Source organism: Rhyacophila brunnea, unplaced genomic scaffold (genome assembly GCF_057557595.1).
Source record: "Rhyacophila brunnea isolate RB1 unplaced genomic scaffold, BYU_Rbru_1.0 scaffold_18, whole genome shotgun sequence".
Taxonomy (NCBI): Eukaryota; Metazoa; Arthropoda; class Insecta; order Trichoptera; family Rhyacophilidae; genus Rhyacophila; species Rhyacophila brunnea.
Genome location: NW_028232837.1, coordinates 19,598,351 through 19,611,870, shown reverse-complemented (window position 1 = coordinate 19,611,870; position 13,520 = coordinate 19,598,351). Strand labels below are relative to the sequence as shown.

At 36.5% G+C, this 13,520-nt stretch overlaps 1 protein-coding gene across 1 annotated transcript in view; it reads left to right on the top strand.

Moving 5' to 3' along the window:
* The window catches only part of LOC147073291 (peroxidase-like), a 56,027-nt gene that overhangs the window by 30,737 nt on the left and 11,770 nt on the right, over positions 1-13,520 (top strand). The window contains exons 4-7 of the mRNA XM_085945398.1: positions 3,789-3,993; positions 7,567-7,761; positions 8,877-9,021; positions 12,230-12,386. Coding sequence (XP_085801524.1) covers positions 3,789-3,993; positions 7,567-7,761; positions 8,877-9,021; positions 12,230-12,386 — 702 coding nt within the window. The remainder of the gene's footprint in view (positions 1-3,788; positions 3,994-7,566; positions 7,762-8,876; positions 9,022-12,229; positions 12,387-13,520) is intronic.

Genomic DNA, 13,520 nt, shown 5'->3' with positions numbered 1-13,520 from the left:
TAGCGGTTAGGTTGCTTATTTACAATATATTTTTATACAAAAAAAAATATTTACGGGCAAGACAAGACGTGTACCTACTCAATTTAGGGGATTAAGCAAAAAACCCAATGCAGTTGTCGATATCCCACAGATTTGCCGTGGGATATCTGAGCCACGCGTAATCCTTAAAGACCGCCGCGCTATTATTTATTCTATGGAATTTGACTAACACTATATCAATAACAATAAAGTAAGCCATATTTAAAGGGTAAGTAAGTAATAAAGTAATTTAAGCAGGCGATTTTATTACTTGAGTGTAAGAATGAGTTGTTGATTATTTGTTACGACGCGACGTTTATGAAAAAGCTTTCACACGCTATTTTCGCTGTTTGTTTCTTTAGTTGTTCTTCTTCTTCTTTTGCCATATCCGCCCCTTAACTGGAGCATATGGACACCACGCGGCGCCTCCAAGAATCCCTGTCGCTCGCGAGTCTTCTTGCTTCGTTCCAGGTCAAACCAGCATCCCGTAGCTCCGCCGTATACACTCTGTATATTGTATTTAGCGGCCTTCTAGAACGCCGGAATCTGGTCGGCTTGAAGAACAGGCAAGCCAGGTTGAAGTTCTCTTCTGGCATCCGCAGCACGTGGCCGAGCCAGGTCCAACGTCGCCTCTTCACTTTCAGCGTGATGAGAGGCTGCTTGGTGCGTTCTCTTATCTCCTCGTTGCTCCTAAAGTCATACCACCGCACACCCAGTATTCGTCGCAAACATCTGTTTTCGAAGCTCAGTATACGGTTGCTCTGAGCCTTCGTAAGGTGCCATGATTCACTACCGTAAAGCAGCACCGTCAGAATGCAAGCGTCGAATAGGCGGCATTTGGTTTTGACCGAGTACAATCGTGAGTCCCAGACATTCCGCATCGAGTTGAATGTTGCTCCAGCCAGCTTTCTGCAAAATGCCATCTTCCGTGATGTGTACCCCCAGGTACTTGAAGCTGTCGACGCTCTCGATGTTTTGTCCGTAGCTAATCAGAGGGTAATCTGGATCAGGACAGGTGCTATTACACAAGACATTGGTTTTCTTCGCGTTGATTTTCAAACCAACGCGAGAGGAGTTGTTATGCAACCTGTCGATTGTCTCTTGAATGCCCTCGATTGAGTTGTCGAATAAGACAGCGTCATTGGCGTATTCTAGGTCGCATAGCTTCACCGTGGGGGTAACAGGTATGCCTCGGTCGGGTGGTATTGACTTCCGTAGTATGAAGTCAAAGAGAATGATGAAGAGAAACGGTGCAAGGACACAACCCTGTCTGACTCCGGTCGTGACCCCGAACCATTCCGTGACAGTGTCTCCAATTCTGACACAGCATTCGCTATTCTCGTGCAGGCTTTTGATTATGGCAATGATCTTGGGAGGGATCCCGTATGCTCCCAGTATCGTCCAGAGGGAGGGGCGGTGCGGACTGTCGTAAGCCTTCTCATAATCCACAAAGCAGCAGGCCATCGGACTGTTCAGCTCATGGCTCTGCTGGAGAAGACATCGAAGGTTGTGGATTTGGTCTGCACACGCTCGACCAGGTATAAACCCGGCTTGGTTTTTCCTGAGGACGTGCATTATTGGGTCCCTTATCCTCATCAAGAGGATGTTTGCCAAAATCTTTCCCGGAACACTGAGTAGCGTAATGCCTCGGTAATTGTCGCAGCTTAGAGGGTCACCTTTTTTGTTGTTGTTCATATACCTACTAATAATTTTACCCGGTTTTCGGTTAGTTTACATATCCGCGGTTACCCAGTTAGTAGGTTTCAGTAAAAACAGGGTTGGAAGCTCTAGATCTATTTACACGCTATTCATTTTTCGTATAAAAATATGAAAAACGACGGTACGGACATAAATAAGAAAATATTATACACGATTTATTCAATCGAAACCGGGAGAAAAAACCAAATATCAAGTTTTTTGACTATTCTGTCGCATGTATAATGGAAGATCTCTCTAAAGATGGCATTATCACTTCTCTTCCGACTAAATATAGGTAGGTACACAATACATTAACGGTGAGCAATAATTCATAACTGAAACATTTAATGACTTCAAAATAAAGTGATAGTCAGCAATTACAAGGTTTTGTGTGTGCTTATGGTGGTTGAGATGGGTATCCAAAACAAGGTACTTATTTGGAATGATAAAAAGATCATGGCTATGTCAAAATGCCGATGGAGATTAGGTATGTCGACGTAGTTTTAAAATTTGGAATAATATAGCTAGCCATGTGTTCCTTTTTTTTTAAATTCATAATCGGCGGCTCTCGTGGTGCAGTGCGAAAGCCACTGGCCTTCCATCCCTGATGATGAGTTCCAAGTCCAAGTCGTACGCCGTACTTGGTCCCGTGGAAATCTGTTATGCCAAAAGTCAATAGTATAATATCATTAATTATTCACAAAATATTTGAAATCGTTAAACTTTGTACTATGTGATTAGTGTGTTTATCTCTTCACTTTATGATTAAAATGAATATTGACAGTAAATAAATGCACCTATGCATATTGCATATGCAACTGTATAAATCATTATGATAAACGAAAACAGTTATAATTGATTATAATAAATATTATCTAATATTCCCTGTCTGAAATGCGGCCCTGTTATTCAAACAAAACACACGTATTACATGCATACAATGGTGTGCGTCTTACTTTCCAAATACATGTAATATTGTTTGCGCGTAACGTCAAATACCACGCGTAAAATAAATTTTAATGCATGTTACAATATTGACATATATATTCAAAATAACAATAAAAATATGCTTACTTGTGAAATATAGTTGCGCTATTTGTTTTATTTTTCATATTTGTATCACTACTACAACCTTTTACTGAACAGATTGCCATTTTCAATTTTAAATGAACATAAAACCGAGAGCACTGAGAGCAGTTGTCAGGCCGACGCACAAGCTTAGAGTGACGTTTTCTGAACAAGCGGTTTAAGTTTACCTTACTCGAGATCGGTTGCTTGCGTAGCCTTACGGGTTGGGCATTTCAGTTCCCATTATTTTGGTACTTGGGTACCACAAAAGGTGATCGCGATCAATGCTTCATATATTATGATGCCGAGTGCTGACAACTCAATAACTCAAGTGGATTATTCAAAAATACGGAATACGCTTAATTTTACCACGCGGGACTCTTGAAGTTCCTCGGAATACCATTTGGAGAACACTAATGACAATTGTAACACTGCCCTAAATCTTAGTGATAGGTTGGAGGGCCCGCTAAACATCGTGGCATGGCGTCCGCTTCAGGATGTGCGGGCCATGATTGTTATCCAGTATTGCTTTGCTTGTGATATAAAAATAGTATGATTGTTAACTAAATAGTATTATTGACTTCATCGGCAAGAAACGTGACAGGTGGTGCTGCCACCTAGTATTTTTTCTTTGTGCATTTAGTATTTGATAGTATTACGTCTTTGCGAACAACACTACATAATTATGTATATCGATCGACTGTTCAGCGTTTAATAAGTCTGATAGATAGACTGGCTATAGTGTGTGTTGCAACCTTAAAATACACCAATATTGAATGAGCGGCAGTGCATAAACCGAGAGCAGTTGTCAAAACGAGGGACAAGCTTAGAATGACGTATTCTTGACACTTTACCCCATATTTCCACACTCGAGATCGGTTGCCTGTTACTCCACACCAGTTAAGGATTTCATTTCCCATTTATTCTCGGTTCTCTGGTTTTCCCTATTCCCAATCGTTAAATAACTTCATGCGTTGGTATGTATATTAATTTTCTATTTCTAGATCAATTTGGTAACCTCTTTTATTGACCTATCAAATGTGTATGGGATTAGTGATGAACGTGCCAACGGGTTAAGAAATTTCAGCAAGGGTATGCTCACATTTGAATTGCGAAATAATAGGAGAACCTATCCTCCAAGATCCCCCCGAGAGGACGAGGAATGTCCTTGCGGAAGACGCAATAATGAGGATGTCTGTTATAAAACTGGTAGGCTATTTATTTTTTAATTATTGTTATCGACACTAGCAATAGTCCAAGACTTCGTCTACGTGAAATACAGATAAAATAAACAAGTAGTAGTTATACAGAAGGCATGTCTAACAGTAACCGTACCTAGCGCATCGGTCTAATGTCTAATGAAGGTCCTACGTTCCATAGTATTGAACGAATGATGCCATAAAGAAAATGTGCCAAAGCATGTGGATAGATTTTCACCATAGGGCATCCCTAGAAAAGGGGGAATGGTGTAAGTCCATTTTGCCATCCGCATGGCTGGTGCCATGGTTTGTCTCATTTGAAGAGGAATGAGTCTAAGCTGATACTCAGGCTAAGAACAGGGCACACAATGGGTAAAAGATTTGATGTCCTCGTGGGAAGAAGCAATTCGCAACTCTGCGATGAATGTGATGTTTTGGAGGACATTGTAGTACTATAAGACCCAAAGAGGTTGGACGGTCTTTAATATACGGCCATATATTTCCGATAAAACATTTCACGGTGAATACATATACATATTTCCTTACATATAGCAGTAAAATGCCCTAAATATGAACGTCACCGAGTACAGCTGCGAATTGCGGATATCTTTGAGAATGTCGACAAGTTAAAAGGTGCCCTGGCGGTGGGTAAGACGGAAGAGCTTGGCAAAACAAAGGGGGGACATGCTCAGCGTAGGTCAAAATAGAGCTTTTGTTCTATTTTTAAAGCATGATCCTGGACATACCTTAAACGTTGTAGATAATCTATTTATATAATTTTGAAGCCTTATTATCCTTTATATTTATTTTAAACATTTTATGACTGCATAAAGTATTTTTATTACATAAAATAGTATTCTTTTAAACCACTCGCTCTAATGTTTTAGAATATAGTCATTTTTCGGTACATAACTGTGCAATGGTGTTAAGATTTTTTACATTTATTAATTTTTAAAAGCATTTATAAAACCATTAGTATAACATATGTAAAAAAATGTACCGTTTAAAAAAAAGATTTTTTTTTCGGTTAGATACATGTTCAAACACGCGCGTTAACATCATTTTACTCCCTACTTCAATTATAGTTTGTCAATTTCGGCTACGGCCGTATGTTGTAGCTTAACCACTGGAGAATGGCAATAGAAATGGCGTATTTCAAAAAAACACTACCTTATTCTTGGGTCAATAATTATTATAAAGCAATCGTTATTCGTAGGATGTTTATCACACTTAAATGTTCAAAGACATAGCTTATAATGAGTATCTTTAGAATTATCTTCAAATGTGTTAATCTTGCCCATTTTTTGAATAATAAAATGCCTAATTCTTGTCAAATTTGGGATCACAGAGATTATCAATATAATTTTTTATCGTAAATATTTTACTAAAATTATCTCGTCATAAATTATACTAATGGTTTTATAAATGCGTTAAAAAATTAATAAATTTAAAAAATCTTAACACCACTGCACAGTTATGTACCGAAATATGACTATATTCTAAAACATTAGAGCGAGAGGTTTAAAAGAATACTATTTTATGTAATACAAATATTTTATGCAGTCATCAAATGTTTAAAATAAATATAAAAGATGATAAGGCTTCAAAATTATACAAATAGATTATCTACAACGTTTAAGGTTTGTGCAGGATCATGCTTTGAAAATAGAAAAAAGCTCCATTTTAACCCACGCTGAGCACGTCCGCCCTTAATAGAATTGGAGTGAGGACCTGATCGGCGGATCCCCTTCGATAAGAGAAGAGGCGATATGACAGCGAGTCGCAGTCAAAGCCTCGGTAAAATCATAAAAAAAGTATTGAACCGAAATACATCTTCTACAAAACACTAATAACACCTGTGACGTATGGCTTTGAAACCTGGTGCATTACCAAAAGCATCGAAAGGGTATTGGGTTCATTTGAGGGACAGTGCTGTGCGGAATCTTCGGATCCATCGATAACATACAATCGGGTTAGAGATGGAGATGCCATATAGCAGTGATGATATACATATGGTACACGTGCCACCAGTGGCACACGAGATGATTTTGCATGGCACGCGAATGTTTTATTTTGAAGAGAAAAAAAGTTCCTACCTGTAATATTTTAAAACATATTTTTTGTACGAAAAACTTTCACAACTAAGTAAATATATGTAGAATATTAAAAAAATAATAACAACATAGCCATACGTATTGCATGCATCATACACAATAATATCGCACTGACCTCATCAGACAGCGGAGGAAGCCGCACCACGAAACTCTGGTTTTGATCAATGTACAATGCTTGAGACCACTATAGCGAAAGATTGCCTCATCTGATTGAAGCAATTTTGGAGTCAATATGTGCCTAAAAACCAAGCTAAGTAATACAATTATTTCATTGCTACTCACAAAAATAGCTGTACCAAATAAGAAACAAAAACTTGGTAGAGCTACTAGTAGTAATTCTGGCAGAGAGTGAAAATGGAAAACCGTTCAGTTATGGGGAATATATCAAAGATGCGTGGTTAAACTCATTCCACGATTTCTTTAAAAAAATTGAAAACGATGAAAAAAATATTCAAATAAAAGATATGCCTTCCGCTAGAAACACGTTGAAAGATAGAATTTCAAGAACTCAATTGTAATTTTGAATTTTTTTTAATAGGATTCATAAAAACCACTTTTTTATTTTCTTCCCTATAAAAAACTGCTCTATATTTAGAAAGTTTTGGCACGCGTATGAAAAAATGTTCGCCAACCCTGCCATATAGCAACTGGCTCATTTTGTACAGGATTCCGCACATCGTACAATCCACCAAATTTAGCTGCCTATTAGATAGGTGGGTGATTTACGCAGGATGAACGAGTCACGCAAGTAAAAATAATCCAACTCGCACACCTAAACTCGTCTCGTTTGCAACATGTCGAATACGTCGATGTGACATACTTGTTATTCACAAAACACATTATCTTATGGATCTTCGCACACTGCTGGAATGAAAAATTTTATAAATAGCTGGTGTCGCTAGTAACAAATTTCACGCGACTCGCATCGCATGTCGCTCCACCCTCCAGGTTGCAGTTAAGTGTGCGCACACGTTACGAGTCAAGCTTGCCGGTCACTGTATCTCCTACTTATCCACATCTAAAATGGCAGGTGAGCACAACAGCACTTACTTAGTTCAAGAAATTGAGAAATATCCGTGTATATGACTTTACTAGGAGATGTGCCTAATTAACAATATTTTCGCATTGCCTTAATATTTTCTAAACTTAAAAAAATGTTATAAAATGTGAATTTGTTAAAGTATCTCATCTTATTATTACATATTATTGTATGGTCATATTATTATTAAATTTTAGTTTATTAAGTTTTCTATATTGTCATGAAAAGATTTTTGACTAATTTATAGTTTTAACATTTTTTAAATTTATTTTAAAAAACATTAATTTTTAGAAAAATAAAAATATGTTGGTATAACTTAAAATCCTTTTTATAATGGTTCTTTTCAATGTTTCATATCGCGTGGGTCTATTTGAGTATTTAACATATACTAATGCCATTAAATATATTTATCTGACCATTTATCTCACAGGCGACCCAAGAAGCAATCAGAGTCCTCAACTGACGATCATGCAGATACTATTCCTGAGAGAGCATAACCGCATAGCCAATGCGCTGTCAAACCTAAATAAATGGGACGACGAAAGACTTTACCAAGAGGCGCGTCGCATACTGATCGCATGTTTTCAGCGCATAACGTATTACGAATGGCTTCCATATTTTCTTGGTAAGTAAAACATACCAAATACTTATAAAATAAAAACTTAAATATTAAGTGGTGATTTTATGCATTGATCATCGCAGAATTTTTTTTTTTTTTTTATCTAATTATAAAAATTGAATCAATATTATCAAATGCCGGTGATTTTATTTACTATGCATGATCGCATTCGATAGACGATGAAGTCTGCGATGATCTTTTAAACCAGTAGACTACAAGGGAAAGATAGAAAAATATGTAGAGAAGTAAAATATACATATACCTAATCATATCTATATAATATATATATATACTTAGAAATCTTAGAATTATAATTGATTCAAAAGTAGTTTAGAAAGTAGGGGCTCATAAAATGGTCCACAAACAACGCATCATTTTTTTTATCTCAATGCTATTCGGCCACCTGTTTTCTGAACCACATACGTCCAATTTAAATGTAACTCTTCGTAAAGCGTGGTAAAAAATGCTTGATTTGAAGTTTAATCATTTTAAAAATGTATGGGCAAATATATGGTTTTATTGAAAAAAAAACAAAATACATACGGCGCCGCAGGATATGAAATTTAATATAATTCCGTAGAATCTTAAAATGTACGATTACAATGACATATCATAATATTGCATCAGCTTTCACCTCCAATGCTTTCTCTCATGGTATATAATTATTTTTGAAAAGGACGTATTTCACCTTACTGGTTTCCAAAAATACGTTAAGAAAGAAGAATATGCGCATGGATTCATGATCTGATTGAAGAATGAGATTAGCGAGACAGTCAGCACTTTTTACCTGTAAGCACTTATCATCGCGATAGTTTATAATACACACTATCGGTGCAAGTAAATCTACGCACGTGTTTAGGCGCTATAAGTACCTGTGAAAAAAATGAGTAGAAATTTTAGTATTTTTTTGACGCCCATAAACACGATAAGCAAGCGTTGAATAACAAATAGCTCTCACAGAATACGACGTTAATCTTCACGCATCATTAAGTAGGTTGAATGCAGACCAGCATGAGACCATGCGATTTCCATGTCACCACAAAGACCACTATATCGATATACCAGCATGTATCATAGGAATGAAATTGGTTCAATAACGTTATTTATAATAAATGTTTCAGGTCCGAACAATATGCTTCAAAATGGCATCAGGGATGTCAAGGGATATGTCAATGATTACAATGAAAATTTGAATCCTGCTGTGTCCAACGAACATGCCCACGCTGCCTTCAGATTTTTTCACACAAATATCGTTGGAAAACTAAAGTATACTATCTCTTATTATTCTGTCAATACCGATCACAACATAGGGCCCTATAATTTCATTGAGATTTTAAAGCGGAAGCATTAACCATTCCTACATTTATTATCTTAATAACCTATCCACCAAACTGCCGATAAATCTAAGTGAAGAGATTTTTCACATTGACAGTGTGTGGCCGCAGATTTTCTAAATGTACCAAAATTAGCCTTTTCCGATGGGCCAATCAGCTAGTTGAACCAGCAGCCCTTCCTTCCCTTACTGTACACATTTTAGGATATTTCGAAAGGATGTGGTTTGCAACCTGTATTTCTTCGCCACATGGATATGTTGAACGGGTAATCATATCAAGCTCATAAACCCTACCAGCTAGAACCACCATGTCTAGTCAAAAGTGATTGGTGTAATGGTCCATTTGGTATTTGAAAAAATATATAATGTACCCGCAAAAGACAAAAAACTATCCAATAAACGATTTTTTAATTCAACAAATACCTAATTCACAGGATTAAATAATGTAACATTCTTTATTGAACATAGTGCATAATCTGAAAACACCTCAGATATATTACACCAACTAGAAAAAATCATTCATACTTTAATTTAAAACACAAAAGCTGACTAAAAAAAATTAACACACTTTTTTGAGGACCTTCAAGATGTAAAAACTACTCGTTAATTTCGTCGTAATTAGAAAGAACGCACATGGCTCAATTTGTAAAACACATTGGCGCGAATCCAGTGGACGTGGGTTCGAGTCCCGCTGGACGTCGAATTTTTTTCAAAAAGATTTTTCCTGGTGCTTATGTAGGTATATATCTGAGGTGTTTTCGTATATTGTTTTTTTATTATTTAACATACATATTGACACCAATAAAAGTGTTATCCCGTCGGTTTATCTATTCCGAAACCCTAAAGAGGCCGATCATTATTGAACTGATTCATAGAGATATGAGCACGGTTGACTACGAAGAACAGCATATTATAAAAAAAATGCTTTTATTATAAAAAAAGAGGTAAAAGAAGCCCGCCGTTAAGGGGGATAAGGCGCCTCAGACCGCAGGTAGAGAGAGACGGGCTCTCCGTATACCATACCCGTAGATTATTATGAAATTTTCGATCGAGATCGAGGGAGAACAATCTTGGTGTCCGTCTTTTCAACACATCAGCGGCATTTGTAGTATTATTATAGTATTTTATTAGCGAATACGCTATAACCAGTGCACCGATATGCTATTGAAAATAAATTACACCGCCGCTCTCTGCAATCTCCAATGTTATCAATATGTCCCCAAAGAACCTAGCAAGACGATTTCAGCATACACCAATCACCTAGAGGAAGTACCCTAAGCTCCCTGATCTCCCTTCAGAGTGAGAATATGCATGTTCAATAATAAAAGAATTTTAACCTAATTTACGTCAAAATAAGGTGAGTCTAGGTGTGTTTTAAACAGTTGAAAACTTTACCGTAGGATCTACAAAAGCATTACAATTAATATGTACAGAAGGAACCCACTGTATATCTTACTATAATACGACATTTTTAAGTTTTTGATCACTAGTCAGTTTGTAACACTTACCCCAATATTAGGGTAAGTGTAACTAAATTCATATTTATTCCAAAAGTTCTTCAAAACCATAAAGTATTACATGCATAGAAAGGTAATATTTCATTTAATGGATATTGAGTCTTGAGTTAAAACTACAGTATAGAATTTCAACAAAAATTATCTAAAACATTTTTTTTGGGGTAAGTGTGTCATACTAATGTATGAAGCGCTAGTGATGTTCCGAAACAAAAACGACGTATTTTTTATTAATTAACGTAGGTAGTTGACGGAAATCCGATGACACTAACGAGTTTACTTTTTAAAGAATCATGGGAAAAACTTGTTATGTCAAGTTGACAGTCAACATTATAATATATCCTTTGTGGACAATCTTTTAAATTCAGGTTTATGATTGTACTGTTTAATAAGACAAGTTATATTACCAATTGATTACAAAAGGATCGCAAACTTTTTTGCGAACATATTCTACGGCTTGCGATTTTTAGCATGGAACATGCTTTAGTCTTGACCACCCGGTGAGATTTGTTACGGAAACATCGCATAGACAGCGGTAATGAAAGCAAAAAAATAAAGTCACGAAAGTAGAGCGGCGCGAGCCGGAGTGGCTTCAGTCAGCCGCGAACGGTGCTTCGGAAATGACGTGTGACTCGCGCCCCGCAATTTATTTTATTTTTCTTCGAATTTGGACAACCAACATACAGAGAATAAGTGGACAAAGCATGTTCCATGTTTAATAATTTTAGCCATCATATTTAAATGATAACTTATTTATTTTAATAAAACCTGTAAACAAATTGTGTCCGGGTACTTCGTTTTTAAACGGTGTGTTAATATTATTTTCTTTAATATAGTGTCCAATTAATTCGAGGACTACTTTTTTGTGAGAATTGCTTTTCCAACGTATGCAAATTTTCTTCCAAAGATGTTTCAATCTCTTTGGGTAATATTGTACTTCTGCTAAAACTGTCTTCTCTTCTTTCGAAAACATGAGCAATAATAATTGTAGATCGTGGATCCCGTATTTACTCGCAGCTTCGTATCCTGTCAATAAATTGTTTTTTTACACATTCAACTGTTTTTTGTAATTTTCCTTGATCGTAAGCTCCTTTATCTGTCTTTCGTTTATCTTTACATGTGGAAAAATGCACATTAATTATCATATTATGTTAGATGCACTAATTTTAAAAATGTATTAAATTGAAACAACTCTTTCGAGTACCTACCTACTTAGCTACTATTATAAAAAAAAATATTTCAATTACGATCATTTTTCGATCATAAAAACTCACTCGTCGACTTCAAAATGTCGTCTGGAGAATAATCCATGTAGTCACCTCAAAAAACATAGTATCGACACCATTTCTGATTATTTTTATAAATCAGTGACTTTGCTATCACCTTTCCATAGAAGGCATCATCCAATTTGTAGTAGATACTGAGATATCTAAGTAGCTACACTTACCCCAAAGTTACACTTACCCCGATTCACCTTACACAAAAATAATATTTAATTATTTTGAAACCAACGAGCCAAAGATTATAATGCTATGTGACGGGCAGAAGCTATCTTCAGCCAATTCCCACGAGTCAGGCACATTTAGACGGCATATTTAATAGTTTCTTTGTTTAATGAATATTCCAGCATGTATTCACCGGATCGGGTCAATCAATACTCTACCCAGATAAATGAGAATTTCAACAGGCCTCAAATACTTGAGAATGGTGCGTCCATTGATCAGCTTACGATAGGCATGGTCACTCAACCTATGGAAGCATCTGACAACTATTTTGCTGAACAGGTACGTTGGGTTTAAATGAATATTACATCAGGCATTACAACTAAACCTATTGTCCTTGGCTCGCAATGTCCAGGATTCCAACTCTCAGACATATTTTTTCTCTCTTGAGTTTTTATGATCTCTCCATATTTTATGTCAGACAGGTCATAGTGGATTCGGTCATTGTCGTTCTACGTATTACTTATTTATTTCTTGCATCCGCCTGATTGTAGTGATATACTGATTTAACGAATGCTAAGAGTGTCCTAAACTAGTATTGTTAAACCCAGGGAACACAAAATTAATCGGCTTATCCTACCGGGCGTGGTACGGATCTCGAGTGTGGAAAAATGGGATAAACTTAAAGAATATGATGTTTTCAATAATTACATCTGTATCATAGTATGCACTAAAGTTTGACACGTTAACATGCTTTCAATATATTTTGTGGATAGTCGCCACGCTTTTTTCACTTTTATGGCCTAACCGTCATACAATACCCTGCTTCATAATCTAGGTCCATTTTTTTAAATTTCTATCCTATTAATCTGTTAAAACTAAAACTAATAGGCACATTATATTATCGAAGTAGGAATTATGCACACTCTGACTAGTGCACGCCAACCAAGGTCTTGGAAGTTGCTCCTGGGACACCTTCTGGGCAAAACTGTGAAGAGTGCCTAACGTTCGATACGCCAGGGTATACGCCTGCATAACGGGTGTGGAGACGTGGCGGGTGGTGAAGGGAAAAGCAAGTTTATTCTTGTTTATATAGCAATTTAATACAATAAAAGACGGTAAAAATCTTATTACTCAAGTAAAAAGATCCGGTATAAAAACAATTTTTTAATATTCTGAATTTTAAATTAAATGTAAATACGGGAATAAATATTTTATATCCCTACTATTAATACATTCAATGGGTAAGCATCACATAACAGATTAATAAATAGAAAATGTAAAAGCCACCTCACCGTGAACCGACATTTTGAAGCAGGGAACTTTTATGGCGGTCGGACCATAAAACCCAAGTGTTACAAACCGGACACCGGCGGCGCTCAATATTACATTGCGTTAAGGCGCATCCACACTATGCCGCGGTTTGCCGTTGGCAACGTCAAATTGGCAAAACCAGCGGCTGTAAACACGTCTACA